Source organism: Netta rufina (genome assembly GCF_964035555.1).
Source record: "Netta rufina genome assembly, chromosome: 2".
Taxonomy (NCBI): domain Eukaryota; kingdom Metazoa; phylum Chordata; class Aves; order Anseriformes; family Anatidae; genus Netta; species Netta rufina.
Genome location: NC_140124.1, coordinates 39,741,431 through 39,762,608, shown reverse-complemented (window position 1 = coordinate 39,762,608; position 21,178 = coordinate 39,741,431). Strand labels below are relative to the sequence as shown.

Here is a 21,178-nt window from a genome sequence, read left to right as displayed (position 1 = left end):
TGTAGAAATACACTGCACAGGAGTTGCTTATCTAAGGCTTGGTGAGAAGAGAAGCAAGTCAGAAGAGAAGAAGCTTGGGATTCTAGGCTGGCTGCTGGGCTTACTGTGCTGACACTTGCTTTTCCTCCATCTAGAAAGGCTCATCTTCTGTGGGATCCTTCTGCTTTCTCTTTTCTCATATGTGAAACCACTATGATTTTAATATTGATAGAGTCTACGTTTTTCAAAACAATCTTTTGTTCTTATTCCTTTATTGCATTTCCTTTATCTCCTACCCAGATTTTATTCTGCATTGTGCTCTGTTGCTTCAAATAGACATTAGAGGTGGTAACGTGAGGGCATGAGCATCCTTGCCTAAATAAACACTGGTTTCACATTATTTGAAAGTTATTAAATCGGAACTACAATAAAAATATATTTTAAAAGTGTGGAAACTATAATCTCACCATAGCACTCAAAACTGAAAGGGTATCATGGCACCTTTCTGACTTTGCTTTTGTCTTCACATAACCAACCATGTATTTCTAGTCAAATTGTAATATTTCAGAAAATGTTCTACAATTTTGTAATTCCTGTTCTTCCTACATAAGTGTCAATGTGAAACAAGGAAGCTGTAACGAAATGGCTATTACTGTCATTTTGTTCTTTAAAATAATGCTGTGTTAAATGGAGTAATGTGTTAAAATGTTGTAAGCAGACAAACTTAACTGATTCATCAAAGGACATATGTAATGAATGGAGAAGAATTTACAGCATATCTGTCATTTCAACAGCATAAGAGCAGTTAAGGGAACACAAAATCTTTAAGTGATTTCTTAAAAAAGAAAAAACAACCAACCAAAACAAAACAAAACAAAAAAAAAAAAAAACAATGCTCCAGATTTCTCCAGATTCTTAAAAAAAGAGAGATGAACATGCAACAAAACTACTAATGAATCATCACACATTAGACACTGATCATCCTCCCTTATCTATATAATGTCTTGGTTTCTTGTCTTGCAGAATTTACTTCTAGATTTTAGTCTATGTCAAGTTGATTTTGTGATAACAGGGATTTTAATAGTGGAATTATGATAGGTTTTTGTAGAAGCAGAGATTGGCCTCAATATTACAGCTGTATTTTTGTTCTTCTCTACCACCTATATCCTTAGAAACAGTTTTGGTCTTGCTTTGCTGTTGATGGAGAAATGAACAAGATATTAAGGAAATAGCCTTCTGATATCTGCGAACAGAAAGCACTTCCAGAGAAGCTAAAAAATATGAATATTGCTTTTAACAGTAGCTAACTATTACTTCCTTACTATTCAAAGGCATTGGTGAATTTTCATAACATTGTGAGGTATTTAAACATTATCATAATTTGGTTAATTGAAAAATGAAATATAGAGAATTTTTCCTGATGTCATTCAGTTTCTTAAAGTTCTTCAGTTTTTACCTGTGTTCCTTGTGTACCTCCAGAATCACACTGCTTGGAGCCTGGGGCTGAGAAGATAAGTTGTGCTTGAAAAGGGACAAGAAGACATTTAGAAAGAAAAATAAACACTTGATATCTAAGTAAAAATGAGTTGCAATGACACTCGTAAATAGCAAAATTTTTAAGAGTAAGAAAAAAAATCTAAAACATGTCGGTTGCAATCAGTGCCAGCAATATCAGACCAGTAGGAAAGAGAGAGAGTAATTACTTAGCTTTAGTTTGGCAGACTTAAGAAATAAAATCTTCGTCCTTGTTTGATGAGTTGCAGAAATGCTATTGATGCTGATAGGGACACCATTCAATGTTTTCCTGATGCAAGTCTGATATAAAAAACAACCAAATCACATTGTACCCAGTAGGAGTTTTACCACTGACTTCACTGGCAACAACACTGGACCTTTTGCCTTTGGGCAATGAGGTTGAAATCAATGAGATTTCTGCTTTAAATTAGGTCATGTATTCTGAACTTAGTCCTGCAGCGGATTTGCTGTTTTATGCTTTTTTGTTGTTGTTGTTTTTCTTTTATGACTATAACAGGGCCAGATCCATAACCTGACACAGAAGTAGAAAAATCAGTTTGCAGTGTGCACATTAAGGTGTGCATAGATATTATGTTGTATTACAGATTTGATCAGTCTGAGCTCAGTTTGGCTGTGACGTAATTCATTTAGGTCTCAGAGAAACACAAGTAGAAATAAACCTGGCCCATTTTTTACTACATCAGAGATAAAGTAAGATTTGGTAAGTTAAAAAAAAAAAAAAAAAAAAAAAAAAAAGATATTTGCTTGATGCTGCTTTTCAAATTTTCTTTGAAAGTTTTTAACTAATGTAGATTACTAATCTATAGCCAAAATTGGTGTTAATAAAATTGAATATCTTGTTTGCTGTCTAAAATGTTGAAATAAAAATGCTAGAAGCTAGTGACCATCTTTTCGCAGACACACAGTTTATCTGAGCATATCAGTTTTGTTGTTAAGTAAAAACTTGGATTTAATTGAACTTTTTTTTTTTCAAATTAATATATAGCTTAAAGGGTATGCACCACACTTCTTTTCAAAAAGCTGAAGGAGAATTTCTCTTCGAGATCCTTACAAATTATTATTGTTATTATTATTGTTATTATTATTGTTGTTGTTGTTATTATTATTAGAATGCATCAGTGGAAAAGTATGTAAAGGTTGGCATGTATGGCAATTGCTAGCATTTCTAATTGCTATTCTTCTGTGCATATATGTGTGTATATGTGGACATATAGATTCCATGATATTCAACAGCTTATTTTCATATGATGATATAATGTAAATTTTATGTATATTAATTTGTGTAATTTTAAGTTTAGCATTCTTTATCGAAGTAGGTAGTATTTTAGTATTTCTGCATTACTCTCAATGTACTGATTATCATTGCCATGTTATTTGAAGATACATGGTATAAATTATCAAGTACTTAAGTGGTGTACTCTGACATTGTACGTGAAAAAGATAACGTTATTCTAAGATGGCAATTATTGAAAAAAAAAAAAAAAAAAAGAAACCATTGAACAGCAAATATCTAAGTTGAAGGACCCACATTGAAAGATAGATATAGATAGATATGGATTTTCACATTAAACTTTAAAAAAAAAATGCTTATCAAATGTATTTAGTTTGATTAAGCTGTTTGTTTATTTTGATTAATCAATCAGTGCTTGTAGACTTGTTCTCCATTAGCAGGTGTAATTTCCATTTTTCTCTGCGTTCTCATCTCATTTTGCTCTAGTCCTGTGTTTTGTACTGTTTGCTTAGGACCACTTTTTCTTGTATGTTACAAGCAGTGGGAGAGCAAGTCAAATTGTCTCTGTGTTCTGTTAGGATATGTTAGCTCTGAACAGTGGAGCCTGGTGCAGATCTTGAGTCAATGTGGATTTTAATGGGTATACTGCAGAATTTTACCAGCATACTTATTGGCCCAAAAAACATTTGCACGGCCCTTCTGTATGCTCCCAGCCTTGATCCAGCTCATGCGCTGCTAGACTAGTTTTTGTGTTCCTTACTGCTGCTAGTTAGTGTGTGTCAAGCCAGCTCAGCTTAGCTGTAGCTTGTCTGCCTACACAGGATATTTGTGAAAAGTAGGAAACTATCAAAACCATGTAAAATCTCATTTTCTGTTGAAAGAAGCCATCTCCAATATATACCTTTCGTATTCTACAGCAAAATTGTTCTTTGTGGAAGAGTACTGGTACTGACTTCGCTGTGCAGTATAGTATATTTAAAAGCACATTCATGACAAATAGGCCTTACATAAGCCTATAAACACTTTACATTAGTAAGATTGCTCTAAATTGATTCACAGAAGGATTCTTTACTCTGCTGAAGAGAGCAGGCTTTTCTTTGCTGAAAAATATCCCTTAGCTTAAAAAGAATAACAAAGTTAGCTGAGTCAAGGCTAATCAGAACTGCCTTTTCAACAGAAAAATTAACGTATCGGCCTATTTAGGCCAAGGTTGGTTATGCATTTTAGGAGTGTTACAAAAGAGCTGAGCTGCTGTTCAGATGGAGGTGACCATATGCATTGCTCAGCTACACAAATATTTTTCATATGGTATCCACCAAGGAGTTTGGATGGCAATGGCACAACTTACTGAGGGCTTCTTGAATGCCTGAGATGGAAGAGACCTGTCCTGGGATCTTGCACAAAAGTTACGTGGGTGATTAGCTCTGTGAAATTAGCCTCAATTCCACTTGAATATACTCTTCAGTGGAACAAAAGGATACAGGATTTCTGAAAATGATAAATAGTAGAGGGGAATTTATAAATTATAATTTTTTTCTAGATACTTTCACGAGCTACCTGGAAATGCTACTGCAGAAATTGCAAGTGACATGGCAGGCAAAGTAAATACAGGCTTTGGGGACTGAAAGTGCTACTAAAAGTCCACAGTCATGACCTTCTATGACTATATAGCAAAGCATCAGAAGCAACCCTACCTTGCTAGCTGACATTTAAATGTGCGCTCCTGGGTGTCTTTGCATGACCTATGCAAATGTATAAGCTGCAAGGACACTTATATAGGTTTTGACCATGCATGAACGTGGCAGAATGCAGTAACAGACTGTATTTGTACCCCACAGCTGAAACGATGAAGCAATCATGTATTTGATTAAGAATGGGGCTTTTTTCTTCCCAGTCATGTGTGAAAGGATACTAATTTCTGCAACGACATTAGGACATGTCAATGGACAGTAGACAATGAAGGGAAATTTTCTTTATCCAAGAGGAAGCTGTGGGCATTGCTATTTCCCTGGCTGGAAAGTGTACAGTTAATGACAGATTGGGTCGAAGACAGCAAATGCAGTAAAAAATGCCTCATGTGCCCAAAGGAAATTTATAGGGAAATGTGTTAATGTACTAAGGAGATTCATCTGTAGTTGACATATCAAAGATAAATGTCAACTTATCTATTTGTTAATGGATCTATTAAAAGCTATGTTTGTACTTTGTCTTTTTTTTATTATTATTATTATTTTTCTAGAGCACTTACACACAGATGGATTGTGCAAACAAATACTTCATTAAATGTAGGACTGGGAGCCAAGTGAACACTTTGAGTCCAAAATCATGTCAATTAACACAGCTTAATTGCTTTCTTGATCCACCTATTTTATTTTATTTTATTTTATTTTATTTTATTTTATTTTATTTTATTTTATTTTATTTTATTTTATTTTATTTTATTTTATTTTATTTTATTTTATTTTATTTTATTTTATTTTATTTTATTTTATTTTTTAACATTCCTTCTTAGGTTTTTGGATAAGACCAAAGGGTCACTAAGTAATTTTATATGACTGAATGACTTTACACATCCTATTTTCTTAACAAAAATACAAGATGTGATCACAAAATAGCTCAGTATTATGGAACGTACAAACAACACAAACACCAAAATGTAAAAAGGTTAGTTAGAATGAGTCACTGAGGCAAAATTGGCAGGAAGAGTTTAAGGTTTCCAAGCTCAAGTGAGCTGCTGAAGGGAGAAATATTTCAAAAAAAATCCTATTTATTACTTTTTTTTTTTTGTTCTCTTTAAAGATCCCTGACATATTTTTCCTACTGCTAAACAATTATTATAAACTTTTTTTTAAAAAAAATTATAAACTGCTTTCATTATTAATAGTCTGAAGACACTTGGCTTTTCCTGAACTAATGATTCATTATATGTGTAGTTGCAATATATATACACCTGGTATAGCCATTTGGACACAGAAAATTTTTTGATTGGAGAGGATTCTAAAGTAGATAAGCTAAGTTTTATCTAAAGCTAGCTCTGTAACAGAGCAAGGATTATTTTGTATATAACATACGCAGTACAAATGTATATAACATACGCAGTACAAATTATCAGCTTGTTTTTTGGGAAAACAAAATTTTATTTCATTTGACCAAATGAAATAAATCTTAATTTTTAATGAATAAATAATAAATATAATAATGCCAAATACATAATAATAATAAATAAATGAATAAACATTCATTTAACATTAATGTTAAAAAGTAATTTTCTGACACCATCCACACTTTAAATAGGAGTTACCTAATTTCAGCATGAATCTATGAAAATTTTAGTACCACAAATATTTTTGTCTATCCTCTCAGTTCAGGTTCTCCCAAATAACAAAGAGGATTTTAGCTGCCAAAAATGGAATGCAAAGTTGTTTATATGTCAACACATAGATATGTTTTGTTTTTTTTTTTTTTTAAATTTCAACTTCATCAGACCTTCAGCAGTTTCCTATAAAACCATGTAATTTGAGAAATTCCAGTATCTGTGAAGATACAGATTTTTTCATAAAGCAAATAGAAACCTCCTCTGCTGAAAAAAAAAAAAAAAAAAAAAAAAGTGATTTAACACACTATCTTCAATGTGTCTCCCTAAAGAAACATTTAATTGTTCAGTGTTTCTGAACTATCTTAAAATAACAGCTTAAAGAAACAAACCCTCATTTGGTTTTCTCATGCTCACTGAAGTTAATGGGACTACATGCACGCTTAAGCATATACTCTAGAGCTTTCTTTATAGGTTGTAGGTCAGAATGGCAGGGGGATAATATTTAATAAAGGAAGCGAGTTTTATTTCAAACTTCCACTGCACTGTTATGTCTAATAGTGAAGGAAATTATTTAAAAACTGCTGGCACTGTCTGTATTCAGCATGACTTCAAAACCACAGAATGGTCTATTAATTTTTTCTGGCATGTTAAACTTGGAACATGAAAGCTTAAGGGACTATTCCCACAAATCCCTTGGTTGCAAGAATAAGTATTTACAGGACTGAACTGAAAATCCTGAAGTTCTTCCTGAGTTTTCACTGGAAGCCAGGCAAAATAAGGGGCTTAAGAGTGCAGGCACCCAGCTTGGCACCTGGCTCATACCTAAACTCAGGCCAGATCCAGATCCAGTTAGTATCTCTGCTTAAAAATCCCTATTACAAAACAATTTAGCAGGAACTCTTAGGAAGATGCCTAATGAGCTGTAAAGAAGTGGCTGCCTCACAAATGTAGCTTGGGTCACTATTTTAAGTTTAATTTCAAATTAAAATTTGGCTGAGAAGGTAAATCTCCATTTTAGATGATTGCCTAGTGGTTAGAGTACTTGTTTAGAAAGTGACAAAATCTAATTCAAATCCCTTTTCTGCTGTTTCAGAATTAAATCTACATTTCTTTCAGGAGTGGCCATTAGCCCCTGTAGACTCCTCTGAGGAAGGAGTGTGTTTTCAGTGTTTCAGCTGGTTGTGGATCATAAGTATTATATGATACATAATTGACATAATTATGTCATAGAAGGAACAAGAGACAGCATCACTTCTTTAAAAAGACCTCCGCAAATTTTTACTTCTGCTCCTTGCAGTATTTCTGTATTTGACTTTTGTTAGTCTCTTCATAGCTTTGTGGACTGCCAGTTTTCTAATTCCCTATAGAGTTCTCTTTGAATTCACCTCTGAGACTGGTCTTCCCATAGACACATAATATCACATTACTGGTTCTCTTCCAGGAATGAAATATTTATAATTTAGACATTTTATTTCCTAGTTTTAGGTGATTGTGCTGTTAGATATATGCAGTGTATTAGATTTCATCCTTTGTCTTTACTGAGGTAAGTTTCTTATTGACAGACACAGGAATGGAAATCAAATAAGGTAAGGTGAGCTTTGATCCAAACTAAGTTTCTCTGTCTTCCTTTGATGTTTGGGTATAGAAAATAATAACCCACTACAAAGCATCAGAACAATACCTAATACTTCACGTGCTTTGGGTTTAGCATATTCTTACAAGGCTTTTTATAGTACCTAAATTTTCAACCAGGTGTGATTTAGAAAATATAATTATAGTTTAAATGATAGGAAAGTTCTATTATCTGAAACAATGGTAGTCATCATTAAATTTAATTCTAGTGTTTGCAGATCAGTTTGGTGAGCTTCCATCTTACCAGAACAAACAATACTTCTAGCTATGCATTAATCAGCACCTGCGTATTCTCAATCCTGCAGTTCACACAAGAGCATTTATTACAATCAGTATCAACATTTCAGATGTAAAGTTTACAGAATCAGACCAGTATTTTTGAGACTTTTATCTAATGTTGACCTAACCTTAATACTGTATGTCTAATAGAATACAATATGTATGATTGTGAAAATTCTGGATCCCAGAAGTCCTAAACCTGTTGAAGTCCATTGACTTTATCAACTGCAGAAGCTCACACATCTTCTAAATTATTTTCCATTGTAAATGAGGTAATTGTAGAGCAAAATAAGAAGATAATTTTTATAAAATGCTTCTTTTGTGTGAATAAATACTTAACAGTTCTGGCTAAGTATGAGTGAAAGGCTTGACTGTAGCACCAGATGCACCTGAGTCTGACAAGGTTGTTGCATTGTTCTACTGAACTGCTGCAGTTTTTAATATTCAAGCCTTTTGTCTCTGTCTCCTACAGCAGCGCTGTACAGAGTGCTTTGAGAAGTGAAGAGGGACTCTAGGTACGTAGACTTGAATATCAATATTTATTTCCCTTTTATTGTGCAGCTGTGCCTAAAAATGTATTGAATTTGAGTTCAGAAAACAAATGTATAGCCTTTGTATTCAGAAATAAAATCTACTGTGTGTGCTTTACATCTTTGGATTGGGCATTTTTCTACCAAAATCATTACCTAGCTTTTTATTCCTCTGTTGTATTTTGAAGTCTGGAGTAAACTACCATTATCTTTTTTGCCACTAAATCAGACTAATGTCACAGGTATCCTGTGGGATAGCACCACAACAGGAACAACTGTCTTACAAGTTTTAATTCCCTGATTATTGATGGGAATCAATGCTTGTTTTATATTAGCATGATCCAATGAATGATTGAAAGGGAGAAGAAATACCAACTTTTTAAAAAATAAATGAGTTACACATGATATATATAACTTTTACCCATGCAGAGAATGCTTCTGAGAGGTATAAGGTTATAAAATCCTGAAAAATCTAATATATTCATGTTGAAAAACAAGAGGTGGAAATAGAAATATCAGAGGTAGATTTGGAGCAGCCATAGGTGTACACTGCTTTTTAGTTTTACTGTAGCTAGGGGAGAAAAAAATAGAAAGGTGTGCATCATTATTAACAACTCTGTTTGTCTTTTGTCAGGTTTTAGAAGTTGTGGTTCCAGGGTGTGTGTCTCATACGCTGCATGCATTTCCACATCCCCTAGACCTGTGAGTACTAAAACTCAGCTTGAAAAAATGTATTGGGAACTCAAGAGGTGTCAAACATTAAACTGTATTTTTATCTCTAGTCTATAGAAAAGGCAGAGTCTGGTTCTGACAGTCTGAAGCAACCCTGGAGAGGCGTGCTGCTTCCCTATGGTCAGCACATTGGCTTCTGGGAGCGGTGTGTTAAGTAACTCAGCTGTGTATTGGGCAAAAGGGAAGCTGCTGCTTGTCTTCTATCCCTGTTTCCCTCACAGGACACAGCCCCTCTTTTCTTTTTCCCTATTCCTGCAGTACTGTGGAAATGCTTGTTTTGACCAAGTCTGGAAGATCACATATGTAAGGCCAAATTATGTAATTTTGAGACATATAATTAAAAATTACAAATCTGTCTTACTCCATGTGGCTTCACACTAGTGTGTTCTTTACCAAAAACATTTAAAGCAATAGTTCTTGACTAAAAGCCAGGGAAGAGCTACATAATGCAGTCGTAGTGCATTTAATGGGTGATTAGACCTCTGTAAATGTATGAGTTTACCTACATTACTCTGCTTCTCAGTAAGGATGTGCATTGTCTGCGTCTGATATGCTTTTAGTGGCTACAGTTAGGGCCCAATCCTATGTGCCACCTTCAAGCATAACTCTAGTGAAATAGAGAGGTAAACCCTGAATTATGGTTACAGAAATAAAAGGCAAACAAACCATTCACAGTCACTAGTACCATAAATTCTACATGAGGTTTTCAGCAAGCTGCTGCAACCCACCTTATGCCAGAGGGACACTACAGATGTAGCAGCTGTTGGCAGGGAAATGCACAGCCGGGGGAAGTAATGGTTCATTCACAATACTTCTCTTGCAGCCCCTAGCAATAGGTTTTCTGCAGCTTCCTACAGAGCTGCAAATAGAAACTAAGGCTGTGCCTGACTTGCTGAACCCTGAAGAAGGTGACAGGTGAAAAAAAGCTCACTTTTTTTTTTTCTTTTTTTCCAGGGTGAGTTCCCTCTGCAGCATGTTATTCTAGTTAGGATATGAAATTTACATTTCTGTTTATATCTGTAATAACTGAATTCTTGGTCTAGACCATGTACTATGTACTGTGTACACACTTGTACTATATTAAATTGATAATGATTTATATTACTACTTTTTTATAAATAATTTATTAATGATTTATATTACTATTTTTTTCTCTTTTTTTTTCTTTTTTTTTTTCTTTCTTCTAAATCCCAGCAAATGCATCTCTGACACATTGACAGGGAAACATATAAGAGAACAACTTGAACACTGAAAAAGACTGATACCCAACACAGAAAATAATTGGTTAGGTTTGCAGATCACACAAAACATGGGTGAAAAAGGAAGAACTGGGAGTTTTCTCTCAAATTGCTAAATTTATTTGCTAAGACATTCAGAAATCTCAGGGAAAATCTATTTAATTTTTGAAAGGAGAAGTCAAAAGGAAGATCTAATTAAGCCTTCTTATCACGGTTATTTTTTCCTTATATCCTGTGGCTGGGGTAATTACAAGCTGAATTTAGCTGAATTTTTATAGCTGACCTTGTGATTATTTTCTCAGAAACTCCTGGGCATGCATTTGCTCTATATTTGTCTAAACTCCCATTCCTCAGAGGTATCCAAAGCAGAAGCACTAGTAAATACCCAAGAGCAGTGTGCCCTCTTGGGATCCTCTCTCTTGCACTTCCTAAAGACTGTATCTTCTGATCCAGCTCTTGAGAAACATTTCCATTTCATCAGGAACTATGAGGCACCCCTGTAATAACTTTAGAGCTTTGAAACCAGAAATTTCTTTGAAAACAGAAATTTCATTTACATTAATTTTGTATTTCAGTCATTAAAACTTACCTGTCCTGAAAGAATAGTAAATACCCTTTATACCATTTTTTTCTTTCAGAAGACTCCCAGTTTATCTCTGAGCTGCTAAGTGGTGGTATGTGAAAATACGAGCTTATCTCTTTCTAAATGCTCACCAGGTTAGTGATGCACTTGCACTTACAGTTCCCCCAGCCTGCTCTAAGTTATGTAGTGAAATATTGAAGTGTCTTAAACATCAATACTGGGATAAATGAACCTGAGATTTCAAATCTTGTAGTTGTTCATTATATTGGATGGAAAGACAGAAACATGCAGCCACCTTTGACCCACAACAATATCTTAGGACCAGGACTGTGATTCAAGTAACTCCCTCTGGTCAGATTTTGAGTAGAAGTTTGAGTAAAATGGACTTTTGGCTGGACATTCAACCTGCAATACAGGTAGGATCATTTCAAATATGAGCTTCCAGAACAGTAACTGAAATGCTCTAAGGTCAAGGCTGTCTCCTGTGGACTTTCAAAATCTCCATATTTGAAGTATCAATTCTGCCTAACTGCGCATCCATCTAGCACCCCAGATTCTTGGGGCAGACCATCAATCACTTTTCAAACTCTGTGTGGTGTGAAAAGAGTAGGCACAACTTATAAATTGTATCTTCTGTCCTATCCATTGGAAATGCATCTCTTCACTTCCACTTGCTGGAAAACAAGTTTTCTGCTCTTGGGCATAATAACTGAAGGAACAGAGGTGTATTGAAAGAAACATAGACAAAGGCATTGAGAACAGAAATATTTCTTTCCAGTGCATCATTATTTCCCATTCTCTTTCCCCTAGTTTCTAGGAGTAGGACAAAAGACATTGCATCTAAAAGAAGGATTCTGGGAGCCAAGGATATGTTGAATTTTGGGAATACATTTCTGCTTTTTTGAAAATTAGAATTATAGAGGCTGTCTTTTTAGTCAGACTTCAGTACTAAGTCCTGACACCATTGGACATTCCCCTTTAATGATGTGTATCTAGTGCTCTAAACCCATTCTCAGCTCCATGAAACAGGTATGAGCACAGGAAGCACAGGATATGACTTGGTTCAGGTTGGGCTTGAAGCTGTCCTCAGACAGCTTCAGCCACCAATGGCTCTCACGCTTTTGAGCTGGTGAGGATCATGGCTGCTCACCGTGCAGGCACTGTACGTCCACTGGACTTGGTGCTAGCATGTGCACAACTGCTCTCGGTGCATGCAAGAAGATTCAGAAGGATCATACTGAGGATCATGAAGCTGTGGTGGGGGTGCACACTGATGTCCCCAAGGCAACCTAACCCCTGCTCTGCATCTTTCCTTGCGGCTGGTACCATTGCTTTTCTGATTCCTCTAGCACCAGACAGAAGAAGAGGAGTGCACACAGGCTGACCCAAAGCACAGCATGAATGCAAGTGCATTCTTTGCAGTGAAGGAGAAAACTTTGTCTCAGGTGCTTTCTCACAGCACTGGTACAAAGCAGAGGAGGGCAGCTGCAGGCACGTAGGCTAGCCCAGAAAAATGTTGCCTGTGGTTATTCTGCTTTTTGTCTGGTTTGTACAAAATCAGGAGTGTATTCATATTCACAGTGCATTATAACCTGGAGGCATCTCCTGGAAGTGCACAGATTCCCCAGTAGAACATGAAGTGGTGCTTTGCAAGGAATTGGTATCATTTTGTGAATTGCTTTTCTACTCCATCTAGCTTTTCTGTTTGTCTGGGTTAGAAGAACATACATATATCTTCAGTACCAAAAGGCAGTGAGAGGAAATTCTTGTCAATGGTAAATTACAAGCACATTGACAGCAAGTTGTGGACAGGAAGATGAGCAGGGGCAGAGCTGCCTTGGGCCTTCCATATTAGAGCTGGATTGCTAATGTGGACTGAGCTGAATTTGACTGCTTACAAATCTGAGATGTCATCCTCAGGTGGACTGTGAATGCAAAAGCTACTCTGTACTCCTCTCTGCAAAGGAAACAAGAACAATCCTATCAGAAACTCTTCCATATTATTCTTAGGTAAAACAACAGATGCCTAAGCAGAAATGCTTATGTTAATGCTCCTGTCTGTGAAGGTCTGTATAAGTCAATTCAGTGTAAGCAAAATTTAGAACATGTATTCAAAGCACCAGTCTGTTTAATGCATCTATGCAAGTATTATATTTAACAGAGGGATATGACATCCAAATACTCCTTCACCAGTGGTAAAACAGCCCCAAGTTAATACAAGAAAATGGTTGTACATCTTCATCATTAGATGAGCAGGAAACATAAACAAGGATAAACAAAAATTAGCTTGCAACTTATGATGCTACACTAAGGGAATGAAATTATGAGCCATAGTGGTATCATACAACATTTCAGTATTATCATTTTATGATATCTGTACCTTTTCTTTTCAACAGAGGCTGCTCATATTCTCCATTACACCTTTTGTTGCACACGATGAATAAGCAAGGTGGTCCTTTAAATCACAGGTATTACACTCTACAATGATATTTAAGAATGCTCTTGTGTCTTCATTCCTTTGTAAAAACAAAAATGAAAGTTATTAAATGTTGATCATGGAAAAATCAATCTTTCAGGAAGGGGTTGTGAATACTTCTTTTTTTTTTTTTTTTTTTTTTTTTTTTCCAGCTCTGGAAGTTTCTGCAAAAATACCTCTTTGCACAAAAACAAAAACTGAGTGATCTTTAAGGTCCCTTTCAACACAAATCATTCTATGATTCTAAATTTAAGAGGTAAGTTTTTTTTTTTTATTTTTTTCCTATTTATTAAACCTGTTCTGGAATATTAATTCTGCATATAACTATTACAGACTTTTCCTTCTCCACACTAATTCTTTGTTTTATATAAAACAAATTCTTTGCTATATATTTTTATATCACTTAAAAATACTGTTCTATACAAAACATTTTTATACCCTATTCTTAATTTGCATTTCAACTAATTGCTGTAGAAGTTTCATATTCTTTGTGTATGGAGAGTGGGCTCTTCTACAGCTATATTTTCTTTTGTTTTTCTCTCCCCTTCCTCCCCTGTGTAAATGTAATTATAAAAGTACGTTTAACAAAAGACTATTCACTATAAAAAACATCCTAATGTGAAGCAGCAGTGAGATGATACACCACACATCCACATGTGTAGTCATTATCAATAATAACAGAAACAGGATCAAGTGATAGAAATATATTTGATTTAAATCAATCATTTGGGGAGTGTATTTATTCAAGAGCCTTCAAGCAGTGATGAATAGCAGGTTTCTAAATGTGCTATGAGGGTAAGCAAATGAGTCATTATTTGTGTTACAATGCAATAGAATTGGGCAAGAACAGCCCTACAAGAGAGGATATGCAGTCATATCTAACTGTTTATTCTATTACATTCATCACCACAGGGTGTATCTGTACGTGTCAGGTCAAGGTCAGTAATCCTGGTTCGCATGAATCATTCTCAGCACTAATGAAAACCACCCCAGCTTCAGCAGGCAGCGGCAACGGGCTGCCAGCACTAGGGGCTCAGGGCTCAGGCAGGACAACCAGGGTGTGGGCACAGGGGGGAGGCCTGATCATCAGAGCCTGGGGTACGAGATGACCACATAAGAGAGGCAGATAAATTCTGTGGAGGACAAAGCTTTGCTCTTCCATCACAGATTATGGCTTCTTTACACCTTGTCTGTTGGAGCTACAAACCCAAGAGGAGCTCTCCCTCTCTCCCTGACTCTCTCTTTTAAATTAGGTACTCAGTCCAATCGAGTCTTCAAAGAATAAGTTTTAAAGTTATGACAACGATGAACCCTACTTATTTTTCTCCATAAGCTTCTTGAAGTCAGGGTAGCAGAGGGATATGGGACATAGGGAGGAGGCTTTCTTTTCCTTTTCTTCCAATGGGAGAATCAATGCAAGTTCTGCATACAGTTTCTCTGCGTTTCAAAGTGTGCAGATAGAAAGAATGATACACTTGGTGGAGGTGCCGATGGCATATAGATATATATGTGCATGAAAAATTAAAAAGCAACTGTGGAATACCTTTCCAGAGCTGCTGCAGTGACTGCTGTAATTTGACATACAAGTGGAGTCATTACCACGATTACAAACAAAAGTTACACACACCATTTGTACTTATGCAACACACCGCTCCGCCAAATCCTCGGGACTACAGCGGCATTTTAAACTATTGTTTTGTTGTTGTTGTTTTTTGGTCTCGCCTGAAAATTGCTAATATTCATCTCCGAGCCTGTAACTTTTTAAGTATTAGGTCCGGTGTTAAGCTGACCGCACGTTTCAGAGGACGGGGTGTTTCTTGCATGGCAGGCACCCCTTGGTGGGACCGCCGAGCGATCGAGGGCACTTTCCAAGTCTCGGGGGCCCGGAGAGGGGCTGCCGCTGCCTCCCCGCACAGGGGCTCTCTGTAAGCAGCACCCCCCGGCCGAGTGACACCGCGATGGAGGCAGGAGCGCGCGGCACCGGCGCTGGGGATGGCAGGAGGTAACCTACACATGGCTCTCGGCGAAGCTCCGTGGGAGGAGGGCTCCCGGCGGGGATGGGGACGGGGTCTCGCTGCGCGCCCCCCCCCTTGTCCCCGGGAGTCCGCCGCCCCCCAAACCCCCTCCCAGCTCCCAGGAGCGGGGCGGGGGGCGCGGCGCTGCCTGACGCCGGCTTTGTCGGGGGCGGGACCGCCGGGACCGCGCTGCTCCCTCCCGCCCGCCCCCGTCCCCATCGCCGTCCCCGTCCCCGCCGCCGGGTCCCGGGCCCCATCTCCGCCCCCGCGCTGTCCCCGCCGGGCCCGGCGCTGCGGGGGCCGCCCCGGCCGCGGCATGGCCGGCGCGCTGGGCAGGGGGGCGGCGGGCTGGCGGCTGCGGAGCGCGGCGGGCGGCAGGAAGGAGAAGCCGCCGGGCGGCAAGCCCCAGCCGCCACCGCACGGTAAGGGGCCGGGCGGGACGGGGGCTCGGGCTGTGTGTGGGGGGTGTCCGCTGGGGTCGCTCCGGGAGGGGGCTGATGGTGTTCCTCGCCCGCCCGTGGGTGCGAGGGGAGGGGGGTCACCGCGCCCCAACTCCGCCGGAGCTGCGCCTCTCGTCTGCTGGCTGCCGGGCGCCGGGGAGAGGAGCATCTCGCTGCGATCGCGGCGTCCTTAATCGTGGCGGAAAGCGATTGCGGCCGGTGAACCCGGGGACAGTCCTCGGGGTCTTTTTTGGCTTGCCTGCGGCTGCCCTGAGCGCTGGGGAAGCACCGCTACCAACCCCCGCCGGGGCTCCCCCGGCTCCCGACGCCCCTCCCGAGGTGTTTGCGAGGTCCCAGCCCGAGCCCGGGGGGGCCGAACCGGGTGCAGGCTCCGCTCCGTGCTTGCTGCGGGGCTCGGCAGCCCCCGGGGGAACTTCGTGCTGCGAGGCGGCTGTCACCGCTGTCACCCGCCTGCCGCCCGCTCGCCGCCGCCGGGCAGCCTCCCTGCCGCCTTTGCCAGAGGGCGAGGAGGAAGCGGACCCAAAGTCCGAGCAAAGCCTTAGTGGGTATCAAAAAACTCCGAGAGAAATGACCGCGCAGGGGAGGAATGCTGGCCAGTTAGAGAATACAAATGGCTGGCTGTAGCTGCAAGTACTTAGGCTCCCCTCTCTGACTGTGATCCTAGCAGTGGGGATAACTCGCAAGGAGAGCGCGCAGCCAAGCCGGGGGGGTTCACCCCTGCCCCCGTTAGAGCCGGTGTTTGCCCACAAACCGGCTGGTGCTAGGGGTTAGGCCGGGCTGAAAGCCTTCTTTGACCGCCAGAAAGTTTGCCATAATTGTGTAGTTGCGATGCTGCGGTATGCTGTCAAGATTAAGATGTTATCAGTATCTCTATACTGTAAATTAGTTACTATGGGGAGATATTTTATAACTTGGTTCTACTTAAGGGTAGCCGAAAGGTGTGGTGTGCTTCAGTCTGTCTGTTGCTTCTTAGAAGTGTTTTGTAAAGTATCATGCGACGCTAAGTTCTGGTTTAAGTAATTACCATATCAACACGGAACATAAATTACACTGCAGCACAGATATTTCGCATCCCAGTTAATTTTCAATTGTTCTTTAAGGGTAATCACTCTTTCTACAGTACTGTCTTTGCAAGGTGCACTGGACTTATTTACAATGTCATTTACTACCCATTAACAGCAACAAATGTAATGAAAAACAAAATTAGACCTAATTTCTCTGTCCCTACTGCTGACTGTATGCTACAGTGAGCTATTTTATTTTATTTTATTTTATTTTATTTTATTTTATTTTATTTTATTTTATTTTATTTTATTTTATTTTAAATATATATGTATATTTATTTATTGTATTTTTTATGTGGGAAGGGAAGGTGCAGTATGACTTCAATATGCTTCTCAAAATTTCAAAGTTTTAGAAACACTTTGTTTTCCAATAATGGACTTAAGTAATATAATACTGACCACCTTGCGTTGGAGTGGAAAACGTACTTAAAATATTCAGGCTAAAGAGTTTTAGGAATTATCACGATTTTACTTTTTGGTGTATCTTACTTATAAGTGAGCTGTCAGCAGTTTTTAACAAGGTCAACTCATTCATACATGCATGCATGCAATCATCAAAATGAAATGTTTAGATGTAGAGCTTAGGGAAATGGTTTAGTGGGGACTGTTAGCGTTAGGTCAGAGGTTGGACTCGATGACCTTGAGGTCTCTTCCAACCTAGAAAATTCTGTGATTCTGTGATTCTGTGAAATAAGAACTATTCATTTTTTACAACAAAACTGGGAGGTGGCAGGAACAGGAAAGAATTTAAATTTTAGCAAATAATGCTGTTCTTTCCTACTCTTCTTGCTGCAAAAACTGTTCCAGTTGGCCACCTACCTGTGTCGGCAAAAAAATGGCACAGCTCCATGTATCTCAGTGGCACTGTTATGATTGACACCAGCTGAAGACCACGCATGACATTTCTGTGTGTGTTTGGATTAAGATACATTTACCCAATCATCACTTAAGGCTGGCTGGGTGCTGCAGGCACACTGAGCTGTGAACATGTGAGCAAGCCTGCCTTTTGACTGCATCAACTTACAAGTATTTGCCAGCTTTGATGTTCTTCTTGCCTTTTGTGTGAGTAAATATAGCTGTCAATTTATTTTGACATGGAGCTATTTGATATGATTCTATATCAAGTATGCTTATTCAGTACTTTATTCATCAACAACTTTATGTTATCAATTGCAAGTAAAAAAAAGCTTTTTCATGATTGAACCATGCACTTAGGGCATCGTGACCTCAGATTTTTCTGTGTTTTTTCAAATGCTTCAAAATGCAAATACAAACATGACGTTTTCTGTAATCTCATGGACAGAAGTTTATGTTCTGCATGGAATGAAACTTTGAAAAATGCAAAGTGATGAAAAGTAGGACTAACATTTCCACCTGCTGTGGTCTAGACAGTAAACAACGTGTTTGTCAAGACAAGAAGTTCAAGATCCTGATAAGATGATAAATATTAATGATCTTATAAAAAGCTTGTTTTTATAGCACTTTACCTGTAAAATCTCTCAAGAGCTTGAAAACCAGATGGATAGCTACAGCCAGAATTCTTCTACAGGCTTTCTAAGCAGATGTTAAGGAGTAGCATAATGGAAACCACAATGTAAATCAAGTAGTGTTTTGCTGTACTACTTAACAAAACTTTGAGATGCCTGTATGCATTGAAGAAACCTCCTCCCTTGGGGAGTAGGTATAGAAAGTTTGTGACTAGAAGCTATGAGAGATAAAAATGTTTACATTATCTGATGCCACAAAAACTGCTGAGGAGAAAGCAATATTTTTATATACATTTTTATAGGTACATAAAACTTTTGTAGTAAACTAGTAGTTCTGCATCATTAGTATTAAAACTGCAGGGAGAAAAATGTAACTAAATAGTGTTGGATGTATGTGTAGGAGTGTGTACACACCAGTGATGTATTAGAACATGATTACTTCAAATATTTATTTTTTAATTTCTCACAAAAATGTGCCAAGTTTAGGCTAGGAAATGTAAGTCTTCTGTGCTTCAGCCAGCACAATGAAATCAGTCAGTATCATGCCAATATGTTGGATCACACCCAGGCAGGCTGAATAAATAAGTGCGAGCTAAAGCAACACAGATTTTTTTTTCCACCTGGGCCAGCTGACTAGTTTTAGTCTTAGCCTCTCTAGAGTTGTCACAAAACAGGACAGAATCTGTTGTCTCCCCTTCATTAGGTAAGGATGGAAGTCAGCATGTTGTAGATCCAGAGAATTGGAATTCTCTATGTTGAACTAGGGAAAGGATGGGATGGAGGAAAAAACCTACAAGCCTGACCATGGTTTTCCTGGTGCACATGCTTTGATGTTAGCACACATGCTAACAACTTCTGGTTGCGATTGGATTGGACTAATTCAACAGTTGATAGTAGAAAAATGAAGAGTCCTACAAACTTTCCAATTTCAGATGGTATAATCTTCACACATTTCTTTCTGAAATATTCACAATGTGTTTCAGTATTTTCTGTCAGCTTCTTCCTTTTTTCTTTCTCTCTCTCCTGGGAAATAATGTTCTTGGTTGTATTCAGGCAGTCATAACCAAATCTTCTGTTGTGCTGGAGGCGTAGTTCTCTACACCTCACTTTTTACCTGTGGCTTATTGTGGTATTTGTAAAAATGAATGTCTGAAATTCATGTAGGCGTTATATATGTCTGCTTAATATAACAGAATATAAGTTCTCAAAGCAAGTAAGCCTTTCTGTGCTCAGCTGGAATAATCTGCAGGTAAACTTTGAAACCTAAAACGCTTTCTAGCCTATGTGTTCATCAAGTATGAACATTGATGTTGTTTCTGTTTGGATCTACTAACACTTAGATGCCTCATCTGCTCCTGTGGTCTTGTTTCATCAGCCAGGGAGCATGTTTGCCATGTGTAATGCAGACCTTGCTGTGAAGACATGGCATTCAAAGGAAATGGATGGATAAAGGATTTGACATGAAGAGCAAGAAGGATTGGTTTACTAAGCGAGTTTTAACTCTCTTAGCCTTTCCATTGATGTGAACACAAGCTGATACCACTTAACTTAATTGTACTACTATATGTATACTAGGTACAACTACTTAGAGAACTTGTGTGACTCGAGTCAAGTTCTGTTGTGGTTTTTATTTTTATTTTTGTTTTTGTTTTTGTTTTTATTTTTATTTTTATTTTTATTTTATTTTTATTTTTTTCCTATTCTACCGTGAGGCTTGGGGTTCTCAGTAACTCAAAGCCATGGTAGCAGTCATTGGTAGTCTCTGATTTATTATTATTATTATTATTTAAATTTGAAAAATGTTTTCCTTCTGTAGTATTTTTCAAATAAGTTCACATTGGTGTTACTGGGGTGGGTGAAGAAAACCATACTCTTCTTGGCCAGAAATGCATATGATAAAATTAGCAAATACCTGTAACATGGCTGTATATGACATTTTCCCCCTAGTTCATGGAAGAGTTTATTTATGACAATAATAAAGCCTTAACATTACAACTTGTACAATTATAAATAAGTAACCAGAGCTACAAAGCCATAGATTATTCTAAATCTGAGTTTACAATGGAATGACAAACACAGCATCTAGAATTTAGAGGCTGACTGCAAATACAGTTTTATGATGTTCATTTAAATTCAATTTCTGCAGAGAAATATAGATTAGAAACCAAAGATGACTTCTCCAACCCATATCCAGACCTTTTTTTTTTTTTTCTTTTTAAAGAAGATTTGGAGAGTTTTAATCAGACAGAGGTCACAAATCACTTTGCTGGGAAATGCAAGGTGTGCTTTAAAAGGGGAAAAAATTACTTTGATAATTTGGCTCTTGCGGTTTAAATTGCGAAGCTAGGTGAAGTAGTTACTCTGACAGAAGTATAGAAACTATCTCATTTTAGTACATTCTGAAGTATTTTATATTTCTGAATAACCCTGGCTCAGGGGCATTTTATACTCACATCTGGAAGTTTCCAGTCTCAGCGCTCAGTCTAGTGTCTCTGCCTTTGTCTTTCCATTTAGTCTTGCCATGTTATAACAATGAATCATCTTGTCCATTAACTAAAGTTGGAATGTCTGTTTATGCACTGAATTTGTTTCATCACATTGCCATAATGATTGGAACTG

The 21,178-nt window shown here is 38.1% G+C and overlaps 1 protein-coding gene across 1 annotated transcript in view; it reads left to right on the top strand.

The window, feature by feature from the left end:
* Positions 1–15,863: 15,863 nt before the first annotated feature.
* ZNF385D (zinc finger protein 385D) overlaps positions 15,864–21,178 on the top strand; it is a gene marked incomplete at its 5' end in the record, with an annotated part of 425,027 nt that continues 419,712 nt past the window's right edge. Inside the window, one exon of the mRNA XM_084282803.1 lies at positions 15,864–15,969. Coding sequence (XP_084138929.1) covers positions 15,864–15,969 — 106 coding nt within the window. The remainder of the gene's footprint in view (positions 15,970–21,178) is intronic.